Source organism: Bufo bufo, chromosome 2, assembly GCF_905171765.1.
Source record: "Bufo bufo chromosome 2, aBufBuf1.1, whole genome shotgun sequence".
Taxonomy (NCBI): Eukaryota; Metazoa; Chordata; class Amphibia; order Anura; family Bufonidae; genus Bufo; species Bufo bufo.
In genome coordinates, this window is record NC_053390.1 from 259,271,383 (window position 1) to 259,290,111 (window position 18,729).

An 18,729-nucleotide genomic window follows, 5' to 3' on the forward strand; every position below is an offset into this window, starting at 1 on the left:
CTACTGCTGTCAACGGTTATTTATGGTCAAAAGTGCTTACAATCTGACATATCCCGGTTTCCCATAACCATTGACAATTTGGTTGTAAATCGTACTGCCTTGCATACAGTATGAAACTCCCTAAATGCTATGTTAAAAGCTTAGAAAAGTCTACAAGTTATTGTCTGTCCCGAGTTTTCCGTACTGAAAAACATGTACTGTCCATACACATTCACCTCCTGCAATACATTTGGTGGCATTCTTCTGTAGCATAAAAAGATATCACACTGAGCATGGTCACATTTGCTTGTTTCTAAGTGACCACCTGAAATCACGTGGGTGGGCGCTGCCCAGCTAACGGTGATTACTCATTAAGGAGTCTCAAGGATTTTATCCACAATTGTTATGCATAACTTTAAAGAAATGTGATAGATCATCATCTAAAGTTTAGAAACAACCATAGTTATTACATTTTGTGGCAATGTTTAAAGTATTGTGCACATTATGGAACTGTATTATGGGATGTATAGTTCAACATGGTGGAACCAGGTATTTCGCTAAAAGCATTAAAAGAGTGTTTCTAAGGGAAAGCTATGCCTTTCTATACCAGTTGCCGTGTCTTTTTTAAAATCCATTCTGCTACAAAAATATACATAAACTACCATATCGCACGGATCACAAATATAGTTATAACGAGACCTTAGACCATTTATGATCCAAAAAAGCCAGCTGTGGAAAAAGAGCTGCCTGAAGAACTGCAGTTGCTGAGAACAGCATTGTTATTGCAGAAAGATTTCTGGACCCTCAGGTATTAGGCTATTTTCACACTAGCGTTTTAGTTTTCTAGTATTGAGATCCGTCATAGGGGCTCAATACCGGGAAAAACGCTTGTTTTGTCCCCATTCAACTGAACAGAACGGAGTGCTCCAAAATGCATTCCGTTTCATTTAGTTGCGTTCCCAGACCGGAGAGCAAACCGCAACATGTTGTATTTTGCTTTCCGTCCTGGGATGCGGAGCAAGATGGTCATGACCCACAATGCAAGTGAATGGGGACGGATCCTTTTCTCTGGCACAATAGAAAACGGATCCGTCTCCCATTGACTTTCAATGGAGTTAATGACGGATCCGTCTTGGCAATGTTAAAGATAATACAACCGGATCCGTTCATAAAGGATGCAGACGGTTGTATGATCAGTAACGGAAGCGCTTTTGCTGGACCCTGCCGGATCAGGCAAAAACACTAGTGTGAAAGTAGCCTTAGACAAAGGATTTTTTCAATAAATGTAAAAGCTGGTGCATTTACCTGCTCCCGTTCCTGCTCCTGCTCTTCGGCCTCTATACTCTGTTCAATTTCTGACAGCAGGGAGGTACTTGTGCTGTTTAGATGTTGGAGACACTTCTCCTCTCTGAGCTCCTCCATTTTCATTTTCAGCTGCCGGTAGGAATGCCGTAGCTCTTCCAACTCCAGCTGACTCTCACCCAGCTGCAGAAGAAGCAAATCCACACAGCTTTTATAAGAAAAACGGATATTCAGGAATTTGACTAAAGGATGAAAAAAAAAAAAGATTCTATGACAAGAAAACAAAAAATGTTACTTTTAAATTATTACTAGATTTGCTCAATGTCTGGATTTCCAGATTTTATCCCATGGGTTATCCTATAAATACAATAAAAAAATAAAAATATCTGGAGTAATTACCACCTTTAAAAAACGCTGCTCTCCCGTGTAATTTTTTCACCTTATGGCGATCAGTCACCTGCATCTCCTAGGCATGCACTGCACGCAGCTCTTGTTAACCCCTTCCTCCCCTGCATAGAAAATAGCCCTTCATACACTGGCCACAGCCCCAGAGATTCCACTCATAAAAAGCACTATAAATATGCAATATAAACCCCCCCCCCCCCCTCCCATTTCCTTAGCTGATTAGAGAGAGATATAGATACAGGCTTGGACTGGCCCACAGGGGAACCTTCCGGTGGACCCCTAGTCCCCCACCCCCTGCACAAGTGGCACATGGCCCAGCACTACATATAGATAGGCATATCAACCAGCCTAAATTCATATAAAAAAAACTCCCTGTGTATTGCAGACCTCTATTTGCTGTCCCCAATATGGGCACCACAGCCATACGGTCATGTAAATGGGCCCGTAAGGTCAAAGCTTGTGACAGTTACATAGTCATACATCTGGCACATTTTTATTTCATACTATACCCGATTTGCATCAATTGGATATCCATATAAATATAACCTGGGCCCTGTACTACGTGACTCACATGACAGATATCTACAAAACATGTTTGTCAGTTGGAGAGGCTTTAATTGTTCTGCACTGAATGCGCTATAATATATTTAACACTGATAATTGCCAATGGGATTGGAAGTGTCTTTAAAAGAACAGCTGCACCCCGGTTGGCACCCTGCATTAGTGTTTGCTGCTTGAGACTGTAGTAAAGAAAAACATGAATGCGTAAATGAGACATACATAACAGGAATATTGCAGATGGTGCGAAAGATTGAATTATGACAACGCTTTGTAATCATCTGAGATAATGGGAAGTTACACGTGAAAATAGTGTGGCCAATTATTTGGTTTATTAGATTTTTATAAGCCCTGGACCTATTTTTAAAGCCTTGCTGGTCTTTGTTAAATTTCTGATTTCCCCCACACTCAATCCATAGACCTTTAGCAGAATACAAAATTATATTCTGCTGTACACAGAAGAGAGAAGCCCCATAGCAAAGACCCAAATAGATCCCTACATACTGTATGTGGCTGGGTTACCACAAAGAACAGAAGGGCCTCGTGTTTCTTGCCGTTTTCACTCCCTTTTCATGACCAAAGGGCCAATTCCCCACCTCCTCACTTTACAAGAATTACATAGGCTCCCTGTATGGTGTGTACATCCTCGGATGGGAGAAAGGATCTTCCAATTTCAGTGTGACTAAACCCTACTTATGCAAAACTGTAATATACTTATTTATTATAATTCAAAAAGTGGGGTTTTACTTTGACTGCACATATAGTTATACAACATTTGTCAACTCTGTCACCTCTACTGATATGTCTGTTTCAGTAACTAATTGCATTCCCCCAATGTAATAACAATTCTGGAGCATCTTTCATATCATTCTGTGCTGGGCAATTATTCCTAAAAAATGTTTACGAATAAACTACTAGCAGTCTGCAATGAAGGTCCAGCCGGGTGTTACCAGTTGGGGAAGGGGGTGTCCCTGCACAGTCTGACACTATCCAATCAGTGCTGCCACTGTCAGACTGTGCAGGGACACACCCCAAGTGGTAAAACCCATCTGAATCTACACTGAAAACTGCTAGCAATTCATTCATAACTTCTAGCAGGAATATTTGGAACAGCACATCATAGAATAGATGCTCCAGAACTGTTATTACATGGGAAATGAAAGTAGCTACTAAAACAGACAGGTTAGGTTCTCTTTAGGTAACTTGACCAGAACTGTAGTCAATGCAGGAAGAAAGATCAAGCTCTGTGCTTTATCATGCTGACGATTATTGGCTGTATATTACAAAGAACAAAAAACTGCATTCTCTCGAATTATTCTCATATCATAAATCGTCAGATTTCTAATTGATTCTGTTCCATCTTTTTCTAAGTCTTGTATGATTCCAGATCACCATGCAGTTCAATACCAGAAACTATTCTAGTAGTTATCATTTTCATATTTTCTTCTATTTCTTTTCTTATGTTTTTTGAACTTTCAAATCTAAATTGACACAAAGTTATTGCTTTTTTTTTTTTAATTGACACTTTTTAGCTATTACATTTTTACCAAAGCAATAAACAAAAACAAAAGGATTTGTGTCCAAGTCATAAAGAGGATTAAAAAAATGGAATGTTAATGCTGTAATCAAGTCATGTAAGGTTTTAGAGGAATGCTAATAAATTCCGACTTATGAAAAAGAAAAAGTCATTTACTTGAAGACAAGCAAAATTTTGTAAAATAAACATGTATAAAACTATACTATAAATATGTTTAAAAGCATCACTTAACCAAGGTCTTTTTACATGGCGCAGCTGTTGGAACGAATTCAGCTGTTCCATAGGTGTTCCCCCAGCCACTTGTGGGGTGTACCATCTGTAAGGGACCATTGATGTCCCAGCTTTGTATCCTATGAATCAGCTGATCTAAGGATGGTTACTTGAAACGTGACACGTCGGGAACTATCCTATAGGGCACATTAGGGATACCTCCCTATTCCAGGCTCAGGTATCCGGACGGGGTCGCCCCTTGCGGGGCAGGTACTCTGTATAGACAGGCAGGGCTGTACCAGCCATATCCCCATTCCCCATCCAGGGAGAACTAGGGATACCAGTTTCCTGCGTTGTCTACACTCTGAATCTACCAACGACCATACCAAGTTACTCGCCTAGACATGGTGTATCTCCTTTACTACGCTTGGCCTGTCCCTATCGGGGTTACGTCGGAATGGTAAGACTGTTCCATATTTCTAAGCCATATATATTATCCCTTGACTGTGGTGCTAGGTTTTAATAATTACCAGTAAAAGTTATATTTTAGCTCCATTTTTGCTCCCTTAGGGGAATTCATGTTTTCTAATTGACCTTGGGAGCACCACTTTCTATCATTTACTGTTGCAATCATTGATTTCTTTATAGTCTTTTTACATGGGCAGCTTTCAGCCCAAAAAAAGTGCTGATCGACATATAAACAAGGGGATGAACGATCATTAGTATGATTGTTACTCCTCCTTTACAGTTTGCATATATTGTTATACTGTCGACAGCATGTCCCCTGTTTACATAAGCAGTTGGGTGGCCGACAAACAATTATTTCTGTATTAATATACATGATGTGATCAGCCAATGAACAAACATTTGCTTGTTTGTCAGGTGATCGCTGGGACGTTTAGACGGGTTTCTGATCGTTTGTACGAATACTCATTCCAGATCACTGGCCTGTATAAAAGGGCCGTTAGTTGTAGGTATGTCAGCACATTTAAATGACACACTAATGTCAAATTTAAACAGTAGTTTCATAAGTTGTATTTTATAAATGCATATTAAAAAGCCTTTAGCAACCAATGGAGAAAAACATCATAAAAAAAAATCAAATCCAGAAGATGCTGTTTTTTTTATTACCAAATTTTTTGCCCCATAAGACGCACCTTTTCCCCCCAAAAGTGTGGGAAAAATGCCCCTGCGTCTTATGGGGCAAATACTAATGAGCGCTTCCATTATGGAAGCGCTCATTAGTACCGGAGGACCAGGAAGTGGTGAAGGCTCTGTACTTACCGCTTCCTGGTCCTCGGCTGTCGGCTGTGAAGGCTGCGCACAGCGTGAGGGCGCTCTGTGACCTCACGCAGTGCGCGTCAGATTACAGCACAGCCGACAGCAGGAGGAAGAGGATTGCGATGCAGGTGAGGAGCGGCGTGTCCAGGAGCAGGACAGGTAAGTGTTTTTTTATTTTATAAAACATGAGGCTGCTGGGGGCATAATGGGGGCTGAGAGGCATAATGGAAGCTGAGAGGCATAATGGGAGCTGAGAGGCATAATGGGAGCTGAGAGGCATAATGGGAGCTGAGAGGCATAATGGGGGCTGAGAGGCATAATGGCTGATGATGGGGGCTGAAAGGCATAATGGGGGCTGAGAGGCATAATGGCTGAAAATGGGGGCTGAGAGGCATAATGGCTGATAATGGGGGCTGAGAGGCAAAATGGGGGCTGAGAGGCATAATGACTGATAATCGGGGCTGAGAGGCATAATGGTGATGAGAGGCATAAGGGCTGATTATGGGGCCGGATGAGAGGCATAATGGTGATGACTAGCATAAGGGCTGATTATGGGGGCTGATGAGAGGCATGGGACTGTTATCAGAGGTCTGATTGGGGGTCATTTACATTGGGGTCTGAGCTGGGGTCTGATTGGGGGTCTGATTTGAGGTATTATTGGGGTCTTATTAACATTGGGGGTCTGATTGGGGCTGTCAGCTGAGGTCTGATTAACATTGGGGGTCTGATTGGTGGTCTGACCTGAGGTGTAATGAAAAATATATTTTTCTTATTGTCCTCCTCTAAAACCTAGGTGCTTCTTATAGGGTGAAAAATACGGGTAAATACCACTGACTATAAAAATGCAAAGAAAAAGAAAAGAACACAAATCAAAATGCAATATGAGTATACATAGGCTAAGAGCAAAAAGACGCTCAAAACTGAAAAAAAAAAGACTGGTAAAAATGCAGTGAATAAGATATCTAAAAGCTTTGTGTGAATCTTAGGGCTTCTGACAACAGATCTGAGCCATATTCCTCAAAAAGCTAAGGCTGCTAATGACACTACTGAAGTTTGTCTTTCAAAAAGCGCATAGCTTGTTGGCCACAGTTTTGATATATATATTTATCAGTCTAAAGTACAAAAATGGAGCAGGCTTCTCCATAGCTTATTCTTTTTTTAGTATAAGAAATTTTATATCATAGACATTTTAGACATGTCCACGGCTTGGGTGCCATTAACAATTCCATGATTTCCTGATATAGTATACGGACAGGGGTTGTCCAAGAGCTTGTATCTACCTGGATTTCCTTGGCACAGGTCTGTTGACTCAGGGTTAACTCTCGGTCGTGCAGCTCCTCCACGATTCCCTGAAGTTGATTGTTTTCTTCCATTATAGTGCTCAGCTGCTGCTCCAGCTCCCGCTTCCGATCAGAAAGCATCTTTATCTGGAAATCACAAATTATCGGAGTCTGGTAAACACGATAGAAACAGGCCAGCGTAATGCTAATCAGAAATGAAAAGAGTAACGTTTCTGGAATTTGTGTGATGCCTACCTAGAAGGGGGAGGTAAAGAATGCGAGCAGAACCAGGGACCAGAAGCAAGCTGCGGTGTGGGAGTGATCAGGAATGTCAGGAGATAGAGTGCCGTGTAAGCCTCACCCCTTGCTTAACTCTTCACCTTGACCCCGTACACATTTGGTGGGACTCACTACACTTTAGAGTTTCGGTTCTGTATTCCTACTTTCAATGTAACATCTAGACATAGAGATCACATTGTTCATTTTGCATATGCAGAGATTATTCTAACTGGTGGTGTGTTCCATGAAAAACTGTTTGCCTTCATTCAGATTGGTTCATTAATCACTAGTCCTTGTGAGAACCACATATTCTGTGCCATAAACAGGACTGGATCTCATCAGAGAAAAGTTGGGAAGGTACTCACTGGATCTGACCCTGCCCTTGTCTCAAGGCATAAAGATCTCTGACAATATATGTATACTGGAGTGTAGCTATAAGAGGCGCAGAGGAAGCAGATGCACCTGGACCCTGGTGCCTGATGGAGGCCAAAACATGATAAACCAGTATAATAAATGGCAAATTGTAGGTGGAGACTCGGTCACATACTTTGCCCTGAAATGAATGAAGCCTTAAAACCATAGCACTTTGATTTCCTATACAGGAAGTTACTGGTCCAAGTACCAGCTACTGTATGTCCACAACAACAATCCCCACATGCACATAAATTATATCACAATACCTATATAACTTTCTATTGTTAATTCTTCATGTTTTTCAAGGTTTCTACTTGGATTTGAACGGAACGTTGTCTGGTTTACACCCAGGGGATGAATATCTGTCCTAGTCCTGATATGCATCCACATGGACACCTTCTATTCTAATGTACAGGAACTAGGCTCCCCTACTGCATATGTAATTGTGCTGCAGGAGCAGGCCAGGTCAGGCTGCAATATCTTTGGAAAATCTGCTAATAAAACATGCTGAGTAAAGGACAAAATTGATATACTTTTCTTTATTAGCAGAGTATTTTAAGGCTGCACTTAAAATTCATCACTGTCCTGGCTTACTTCAATGTTGGATGAGGTTGCAATCTGCTCCTTCTCTGTCTTCATTATGTAAGAGCTGTTCGCTTTACTTGCATAGGGTCAGGGGCACAACTACAAGGGGTGTAGAGGTAGCAGCTGCATCCAAACCCTGGTGCCTAAAGGCCCCTTTACAGGGTCCAACTCAGCAGGTAATGATTAGGAGCAAATAGTTTGTTTCCCATAATTTCCTGAGTGGTGAGCAGAGATGATAGCTGCATTTTCATGCAGAAATCCTCTCCACTGGATGGGGACTAGTCGCTACAATGATCGCTCGTCGGGGACCGGGGTAATTATATACCATGTGGGACTGTTCCTTCCTGATAACTGCCGGCTCCTGAGCGGGGGCGAGAGCTGCATTTACACGCAGCAATCTCCATTACTGTATGGGGATGATGGCTACTGCTGTCGCTCTTCCTCATACAGATTCATGTAGATCGATGATTACTCAGCACAATCTGCTGCACAGAAATGATGATTTAGGTATCCGCACAAACAATAATTTCACCTGCTGAATGAGGGTTTTGCTCATTCATCTGATGATCTGTGGCACCTTTACACAGCTGATTATCAGGAATGAACATTTGTTCTCGATAATCGACCCCACAATTGCCCCAGGTAAACCCCCATTAGTTCACATAATTCAGCACATTTTGAATTAACCTGACATCATTAGGACCTGCCAGTTGGATTATCCAATCCTGTGTATATTATCAGACAATCACAGAAAGTAGATGAAACCTAATAGTCTGCTGTATACAAGCACCCGGTTATGAGACTTTCTGGTTTATTGCACGCCTTATTAAATTTTACCGTACATTGTGTTCTGAGGTGAGTGAAATATATGCAAACTGGTCAAAAAATTTCACAATGCAACAAGTGACTCGCTGAGCATCTGGTAATTGTGTCTTATGTGGTAAAATCCAGGAAGAGATGAGGTGATGAATCTGCACAGCCATGACCTTTACATATCAAAGAACAGCGCACGGAAAGCTATTTCCTAACCTGACATGAGCGAGTTACAGGCGCCTTTTCTGAAAAACGCTCTATAGCATCACAATATGAAAGATAACGTTACTTATACTTAAAATAACAAGTGTGGAATGTACGGCCAGGACGACTGCATGCAGACAATGACTGACAGATACACGTGACAGGTAGGTTCATGCACTCCAGACCTGGGAAGGATGAGGTACTTACTTCTAGGATCTGCTGCTCCGCACCAGGCAAAAAAGAGAAAGGAAAACGGGATTGAATGGAAAGAAGAGGAAGGAGGAATGACAGAGACTGAGGAACACAATCTATTTCAGGGCGGGTCAGGCATACGGCATAGATTTGTTCCCCGCTTACACCGTTGCTCTACATAACATCATACAGAAGGATAGGCTCATGGGCTACTAGCCGGTAAGGATCATCGTACAGGACAAAGGGAGCATCCATACATGAGATGTCAGACTTGCAGGCTCAACTTCCTTCTATCTGAAGCGCTTATTATTCAGAATGTGTCATTTCCTAGATTTTACTTCAAAACTCAAAACAGTAATCAGGCTTCTTATAGGTTTTTGGGGGTGTCGAGTCTAATGGTAGTAATACTCAAAAATAGGGGTGCGCCGCCAATGAGGGGGCGAGAGGGGGGCAGCGGAAGGGCCATGGGCAATGAGTGCTTCCATTGTGGAAACGCTCACCTCAACACATTCTACTGCATTGCTGTACTCAGGACAGTAATACAGTTAAATGCTGCGACGGGGCACGAGAGCAATGTCTCCGTGGCCCACCGTTTCCTCTAATAGGCGTTAGTCCTAGTACCTGTAGCCTATCAGAGGCCAGTGTCATCATTATGGTGCTGACTGAGACAGTCTACATAGAGCTCAGGGCACAGACTAGAAGAGGTCTGTGTCGTGAACTTGCTGGAGGGAAGGGTAAGCTTAGGTTTTCTCCTCAGGCAGCAGAAAGGCTAGGGGCATGCCTGCTTAAAGGCTTTGCCATGATTTAATAAAAATAAATGAGCTTACAGTGGTGTAAGATAACAAATGTAGTAATACTCACCATAACAATTCCATGCTGTCCCATGCTTTTCAGTAGGGAGTAACGAATTTCATATTTTGAGTCCTCTCCTGCATAACGTAAACAGGACGGATCCGTTATGCAGGCCATAGACTTCTATCATGACGGAATGAATAACGGAATGCCTCTAAAGGCATTCTGTTATGCATTCCGTCATGGTATTGCGTTATTGTCTGTGGTAACGGAATCCATAACGCCATTCAGTAAATACCACAACACGAACCCGCACACGAACTTCAAAATATAAAGTTCGCTCATGCCTTCTTTTCAGGTCCGCCACCGATCTCTTTTCTTCCTGCTCCTGTGATGACGTGTAGATGTGACACGATCACCACTCTAAACAATCCTCCATAGCATCCATAGCTTTCCAAGATGATGGCTGTGCCCTCTAGGGGACAGGTGCTAAACGAGTGCAGCATACTTGCAGATACAGTAAAGCTATGGATGTCTTGTATCTGCACCTGTGCTGAACGCTTTCAGCGCCTGTGCAGTGGAGGATACACGCATCATCTTGGAAAGCTATGGATGCTGTGGTTTGTTACATAGGTACCCATGGGCACTGGAGGGGCTTCTCTGTTCAGGCTAAAGTGAGCCCTGAAGCGATGTAGCAGTTTCTGACGCCATTACAAACCCCTTTTTTAACCCCCTAGAGGCTTTATCCTACTTTCACACACCTAAGAGTTTGTTACAGTCAGTGCCAGAGTTGCATCTCTGCAAAATCCACTGCTCTCGCCTGTCATAACTTGGCTCCGCTAAAGCCTGGCATAGCACATCAGTGCAGGGGTTCTCTGTATGCTGCACAAAATAGCGTTTCAGGAAGGCTAAAACTTTGGAGGCCTCTTTTGCTTGTAAAACAATAAAATCAATAGATACAGTATATTATAAAGACTATTATTATTAGGGTATTTTTAACAGTTTAAAAATATTTCTTGAACTTTTAGGTACACTTTAGGAATTGAAGCTACCGGCAGGAAATGTTATAAAACAAATCTGCTAAATCCTTAATTGCTTAAGCCTTGATACTCCAGTGGTCCCCGCTGGTCTTTTCTTTCTTGAAGCAATGATGAGCCATACATCCAGACCAGTATTAAAATGTATGAGCTCCGGCGAGTTGAACTTCGGCCATTGATTTTTAAACTTTAAAACCATTTTAAACAGGGACTGGTGCGGTACTGAAGCCGACTTCGTAACCAAGTTTTAAAATGGTTTTAAAGTTAAATAATCAAATCCCGAAGTTATTCCCCGAAGTCCAGCAAGACTTCGGTAATAACTCATTTCCCTCGCTGGAGCCCATACTTTTGAATGCTGTATGAAAATCTCTGTACAGCATTCAAACGAAGCTTTGAGCGAATCAACTTTGGATCTTGGATCCGAAGGTCAATTCGCTCAACACTAATTACAATGATACCACATACGTATAGTTTTTTGTGTTTTACTTCTGTAAAAAAAAAGAGGAGAAAACTATTTTTTTTTTGCATCTCCATAATCTTACCCCCATCACTTTTTTTTTTTTTTATGTGTACGGAGCTGTGTGAGGCGACCAGAAATAAACAGCGAATTGGCCATTTAGATTTTTCTTCTGTTTCGCTGTAGTCACATTTGACCATGGCATCTGAGGGGCTGAATGTGTGCAATTGACATTATCATCGATTCCATGCATTAGCCCTGGGTGTCTGCTGTTTAAAACAACAGGCACCCGGTGGCTATGGCGCCCGCTGCACTCACAATATTTAAATACTCAACCGCCAACGTATATATGTGTATGGCGGTCAGGAACGGGTTAACAGGTTAGTAATGTTTTAGTCTTTTTTTTTTTTTTACTGCAGGTAATTTAAAGGGAATCTGTCACCTTCGTCATCATTATCTCAGTAAGGCAGTTGCATAGCGGCACATAGCGGTGCTTCCCATCTTAAGAAAACGAACCTTGTCTGAAATGAAAATGAGCCTGCAAAGTACCCAGTGGGGCGTGAATCTCGGCTGAAGGAGCCCAGGCCCGCCTCTTGCCAGTTCCCATGCCTGCTTCAAGCAGACCCCAAGCCCACCTCTTTTTAACTTATAAATGATGCCCCCTGCTTTGTTATGTACGCTCCCTGCGCAGTGATGTCATATTCCAGCAACTAACTTCTGCACAGCAGAGATTTTGAGTTTAATAAAAAGTTTATAGCATTTAAAAAAATGTAAAAAAGCACATATTGAAAGCTCAAAAAAACATTTCCCATTTATTATGTAAAAAAAGTAAATATATAAAAAAAAAAAACTGAATTGCTGTTTTTGGCCCCCTCACTTCCCCCAAAAAATGAAATAAAATGATCAAAAAGTTGTATGTACTCCAAAATGGTACCAATCAAAACTAAAGCCTGCCCCACAAAAAAAGCACTCACAGAGCTGCGTGGATAGAAAAATCTAAATGTTATGGATCTCTGAATATAGCGACACAAAGGGATTTTTTTTCTTTTAAAAGTTTTATTTTCATATTTTGTAAAAGTAGAAAAATATAACAAAAATGACAACATTTTGGTATTGCCGTAACTATCCTGCCAAATAAAGTTATCACTGTTTGCCCTGACTCCGAGCACTAGTTATTAGCTAGTTTATATCTTGAGCTGCTTTCCATTAATAGCCTTAGCAATTAGAAGGCCCTTAAAGGATTCCTCTATTAGCTGAACATGGCTACCAAAGTAAAGGCTCATGCACACGAGCGTACTTGCTCAGTGCCCGGACCCTAAACCCCACGGAAGCGCTTCCGATCTGTGCCTGCGCACCGCAAAAAGATAGGTGAAGCCCTATCTTCGGTCGTATCTGGTGGATGCAGACCCATTCAAGTCAATGGGTCGGCATCCATGATACAGAGTACACATGTCCAGTGCTCATATATTGCAGGTCATTTACAGTCCGCAATACAGACACTGAGCAAGTACACTCGTTGGCATGAGCCCTAAGGCCTCTTTTACATTGTGTCTGTATTGTATGCGCCACTGCATACCGTGAACGGACCTACAGGTCCCAATTGTACCGGCGGATGTCTAAAGAGTGGTCTGGCCTCTGTCGGGCAGGTATCCACCAGAGTTTGTAATTTTTACTGCATGGAATAGCGTAGCAGACTGCACTATTCCATACAGAGCCATCGAATAAAAAATGCGCACTACACAGTGTCATCTGTTAAACATATTAGTCAGAAGGGACAGAAACCTCAAGCACAGTGTGACGGGTGCCTACTGTAAGTGACATGGAGTACTCTACTGCAAATACCTTTAATAGGTTACGTATACAGTACATACATGAAACTTTCAGGGCTGCTGGTGAATAGGGACCCATAATCTTAGGGCCAAAGAATATTTTTTTAATCAAAAACATAGAAGCAAAGTTCATTGAAAACCTTCTTGTATTACCTGACATCTGAAAGATGACTGCTGTCAATCAGATATCTAGGTTAGAGATGGAGACACATCAGACTATAGTGCAGTGATGAAAAAATGGCACAGTACTTATATATAAAATGTGACAGTCTCCCCTAAAAATAGCAGAGCATTCAACCAGATAGAAGAGCTTCACAAGATTATACAAAATCACTATAGTAACCTAAAGATGCCTGCTAACGATGGATCTTATCACTTAGAATCCAATGAGCCGGATCGAGCTGTGTGTTATGTGCAACAAATGAACATGAGACCAACACAGATGTCTTTTCAAAATTACAAATCTGAACTCAGCTTCTTGACTCATTAATGAAGCTGAGTTCAGCTTGGCATTTTGATACGGCAATTTATGCGAACAAACGAAGTGTAATAGAGGCGAGACGAAGTAAGTCTCATAATATTTGCTGAAACTTCAGAAAGACCTCCGCGGAGGCCATACATTTTACAGTAGGATGGAGCCCATACTCTTAAAGGGGTTGTCTGGGTTCAGAGCTGAACCCGGACATACCCATAATTTCACCCAGGCAGCCCTCCTGACAAGAGCATCTGAGCAGTTCATGCTCCGATGCTCTCCTTTGCCCTGCGCTGAATCGCGCAGGGCGAAGGCATTTTGTGGAGTTTCGGTGACGAACCGGGCTCTCCTTCGGGCAGCCTGGCGGAGGCTTTTGCCTAGCAGTGAGCACGGTGACATCGCCGGCACTGATGGGCGGGCTTTAGTGCTGGCCTAGCCTGTAAAACGGCTAGGGCAGCGCTAAAGCCCGCCCATCAGAGCCGGTGACGTCACTAACCACACTGCTAGGCAAAAGCCTCCGCCCGGCAGTGTGTTATAGTGAATAAAAGATCCCTTGCCCTGCGCAATCCATGCTCCGATGCTCATGTCACGGGGGCTGCCTGGGGGAAATTATTGGCATGTCCGGGTTCAGCTCTGAAACCGGACAACCCCTTTAAGGTATTTTTCAAAAGAATTGCGTTCGGATATAGCCATCCGAACCTGATTCACTTAACCCTATCACTACACTGTATGGAATAAACAATCGTTACTGTAATTGTTCATCCTCATATATCCTCATATATCCTCAGACAACGATATTTGGTGCCGCGTGAACAATGTGATCCCCTAACAAACGAGCATATGCTTGTTTGCCAGGTAATCGGCAGCATTTTTACTTGGGCCATTTATCACGAATAAGTGTTCATTTGAACATTTGTTCTAGATAATAACCCCCGTACTCGACCTGTTTAAAAGGGCCCTATTACCATCCCTCTTGTCAACAGGATGTGTCCCTAAATAACTTTACCCTGTTATCACAGATTAGCCAGAGGTGACAAAGTCAGACAGCTACACGCCTCATTGACAAGATGGATAGTAACAACCAGTTCTCAGCTTATTTATACAGAATCATTGGCGGAGATTTATCAAAGCTGGTGCAAAGGAAAATTGGCTTCGTTGCCCATAGCAACCAATCAGATTGATCCTTTTATTTTTCCAAGGGAGCTCTAAAAAATGAAAGGTGGAATCTGATTAGTTGCTATGGGCTATTGCTATTTGTCTTGATAAATTTCCCCCAGTGCTGTTTGTTGTGGCATTTTTCTGGTCAATGGTGCTCATTTAATACAATTTTTTTTTTTTTTTGGGGGGGTTGTTGGGCGGTGTTTTTTTTCAACATACAGCATACTTTAGGTATGGAGCTGTTTTCGGGATTTTTCTTTCCAACAGACTTGTCTAATGAACTTAAAAATGCCTAGTGAAAAAAGAAATTTTGGGTCCTTGGTCTCCATATTACATCATGCACATGACTGTGTGCCCTTGCAGCGGACCGTAAATTGCAGTCCACAATGCATGGGCACCAACCATGTGCCCACCGTCTGAAGACGTGGACCCATTCAGTTGAATGGGGTCTGCGATCCCCACCACGCTTTCACCAAGCTTTTCCAATGGAAAATGGAAGTATGATTCTTTATGCAGTTTGCATTATGGCTTCGCTTTTAGCAGTACAAATATAAATTATGTAGGGTGGCTGTCCTCTATAGATTTAAATGTTCTACTATTGGTTAATAAGCATGGATATTCTAAAAAGTGCTGTTCACTAACTCATTTTAATGGTCCATTGAACAAGTAAGAAAAACATGCCAGTGCTCTATCGAGAAACCAACAAACGTAATCAATTTCCAGTTAAGCTTTAACTCAATGACTCCTCGGCATTGAGTATCTAAGTAACCAGTCATGTTTCTGTGAAGCCTAACTGATGCCTAGCCCAAGCGATTGCGTGTTAAGTTATATTATAAGCTCACCTCTGATAGCAGGCTTTCTAACCGTGAAATATGTTGGCTTGTAAACACACTTTTTTCACGGAATTCCTCTTGAAGGACAGTGACCTGTAGTGACAGCTGCTTCTCCATTTCTGTAGCCTAAACGGATAAGAGCAATATTAAGCATAAATTTATATAATAATCTGAATCCAATTCATAAAAATGAATAATAATCTATTTTATTTAAAGCACATTATAATGGACACTAGGCCCTCTACATCAATTTTTACGTCACCTCAAGATTTGTAAATATCCACTCATATAACAGCACTGCACTGGCATTTTAACATTCAGAACTTCAATGGAAGAAGCAAACAAATGTAACGGAAAACCAGAGAACATAAAAATGCTGCGTAGCAATAATGTCAATATGCTCATTGATACAAATACCACGCAAACACTACTGCATAAGATCTTTGTCTTTGTATAACCTCCTTCGCTAATCAGTATACCGATATACAAGTTTACACGTGGAAATACATCAGTACGCTATCTTACACCACTACACTGCCAGTATACAGTGGTGCTTGAAAGTTTCTGCATGAAACTACATTGGATTTTCACACGAGTCCTAAAAGTAGGTAGGTACACAGAACCAAATCAAACAAATGAGTCAAAATGAGTCAAAAATATTAGACTGGCATTTATTTATTGACGAAAAATGATCCAATATCATTTGTCTGTGAGAGACAAAAGTATGTGAACCTTTAGGATCAGCAAATAATTTGAAGGTGAAATTAGAGCCAGATGTTTTCAATAAATGGAATGACAATCAGGTGTGAGTGGGCGACCTGAAAAACAGGGATCTATCAAAGTCTGTTCTTCATAACACATGTTTGTGGAAGTGTATCACGGCACAAATAGAGGAGATTTCTGAGGACCTCAGAAGAAGAGTTGTTGATGCTCATCAGGCTGGAAAAGGTCACAAAACTATATCTAAACAGTTTGGAATCCACCAATAAACAGTCAGACAGATTGTGCACAAGTGGAAGAAATTCAAGACCACTTATTACCCTCCCCAGGAGTGGTTGATCATCAAAGATCACGCCAATAGGAAGGTGTGTAATAGTCCACAAGGTCAAAAAGGAACCCAAGGTAACCTCTAAGCAACTAAAGGCCTTTCTCACATTAGCTAATGTTAAATGGGGCATGCGGGATCCTTAAAAATGTAATTTCATTGTTTAAACCTCTTTTAGTCTTCTACAGAGCATAACAGTGTACCTGTCACTACACAGCCAGTAAACTTACACAGAACCTGATATATGGACTGTTCACATCTCATTTTTAATGTACGTTCAGCGTATACATTATAGAGGTTTTCCGTGATTTTTATACTGATGACCTATCCTCAGGATAGGTCATCAGTATCTGTTCATTGGGGGTTTGACACCCGGGACCCCCGCCGATCAGTTGGTTGAGAAGACACTGGCGCTCCTGTGAGTGTCGTGGCCTTCTCTGTTCTTACCAAGCACAGTGCTGTACATTGTATAGCAGCTGTTCTTGGTATAGCGCTACGACTCATTGAAGTAAATGGGGCTGAGAGCGATACCAAGCACAACCACTATACAATGTGCGGCGCTGTGCTTGGTAATATTGGAGAAGGCTGCAACAAGTGATTGGCTGCAGCAGTCACGTGGTACCCATTAACAGGATGTTGATGCCAGAGCATTGCGAAGAAGGCCGGGGAGCAAATGAGCCAGAACCCAGCAGTGGGGACCAGGTAAGTATGAACCCCACTATAGGTCAGACACTCTCTGAGGTTTTTATAGGATTATATATATATATACAGTCATGGCCGTAAATGTTGGCACCCCTGAAATTTTCAAGAAAATTAAATATTTCTCACAGAAAAGTATTGCAGTAACACATGTTGTTTTGCTATACACATGTTTATTCCCTTTGTGTGTATCGGAACAAAACCAAAAAAGGGAGGAAAAAAAGCAAATTGGACATAATGTCCCACCAAACTCCAAAAATGGGCTGGACAAAATTATTGGCACCCTTTCAAAATTGTGGATAAATAAGATTGTTTCAAGCATGTGATGTTCCTTTAAACTCACCTGGGGCAAGTAACAGGTGTGGGCAATATAAAAATCACACATGAAAGCAGATAAAAAGGAGAGAAGTTCACTTAGGCCGAGTTCACACGAACGTGTGTGACCCGTGCCCGTGCTGCGGCCCGCAAGGCACGATCGCCGGCCGTAGGTCAGCCGCATTGGATCGCGGACCCATTCACTTTAATGGGTCCGCGATCCGCCCGTTCCGCAAAAAGATAGGACATGTTCTATCTTTTTGCGGAACGGAAGTACGGGACGCAACCCCACGGAAGCACTCCGTAGTGCTTCCGAGGGGTCCCGTTCCGTGCAGCCGTTACGCAATTCCGGATTTGAGGACCCATTGAAGTGAATGGGTCCACATCCGTGATGCGGAATGCACACGGAACTGTGGGCGTGTATTGCGGCCCGCAAGTTGCGGGCCGCAATACGGCCACGGATCACACACGTTCGTGTGAACTAGGCCTTAGTCTTTGCATTGTGTGTGCCACACTAAGCATGGACAACCGAAAGAGAAGAGGACTTGAGAACCAAATTGTGGAAAAATATCAACAATCTCAAGGTTACAAGTCCATCTCCAGAGATCTATATTTGCCTTTGTCCACAGTACACAACATTATCAAGAAGTTTGCAACCCATGGCACTGTAGCTAATCTCCCTGGGCGTGGACGGAAGAGAAAAATTTATGAAAGGTGTCAACGCAGGATAGTCCGGATGGTGGATATGCAGACCCAAACAAGTTCCAAAGGTATTCAAGCTGTCCTGCAGACTCAGGGAGCATTAGTGTCAGAGCGAACTATCTGTCGACATTTAAATTAAATGAAACGTTATGGCAGGAGACCCAGGAGGACCCCACTGCTCAAAGAGACATAAAAAAGCAAGACTACATTTTGCAAAAATGAACTTGAGTAAGCCAAAATCCTTCTGGGAAAACGTCTTGTGGACAGATGAGACCAAGATAGAGCTTTTTGGTAAAACGCATCATTCTACTGTTTACTGAAAACGGAATGAGGCCTACAAAGAAAAGAACA

The 18,729-nt window shown here is 42.2% G+C and overlaps 1 protein-coding gene across 3 annotated transcripts in view; it reads right to left on the reverse strand.

The window, feature by feature from the left end:
• Positions 1–18,729, reverse strand: part of BICDL1 (BICD family like cargo adaptor 1) — a 122,090-nt gene that overhangs the window by 24,887 nt on the left and 78,474 nt on the right. For all 3 annotated transcript variants that reach the window (XR_005776181.1, XM_040416517.1, XM_040416518.1), the window contains exons 3-5: positions 15,627–15,743; positions 6,553–6,699; positions 1,285–1,464 (exon numbers count right to left, since the gene is read on the reverse strand). Coding sequence is in view for 2 of the 3 variants with exons in the window: in XM_040416517.1 (XP_040272451.1) it covers positions 1,285–1,464; positions 6,553–6,699; positions 15,627–15,743 (444 nt within the window). In the remaining variant the exon portion in view is untranslated. The remainder of the gene's footprint in view (positions 1–1,284; positions 1,465–6,552; positions 6,700–15,626; positions 15,744–18,729) is intronic.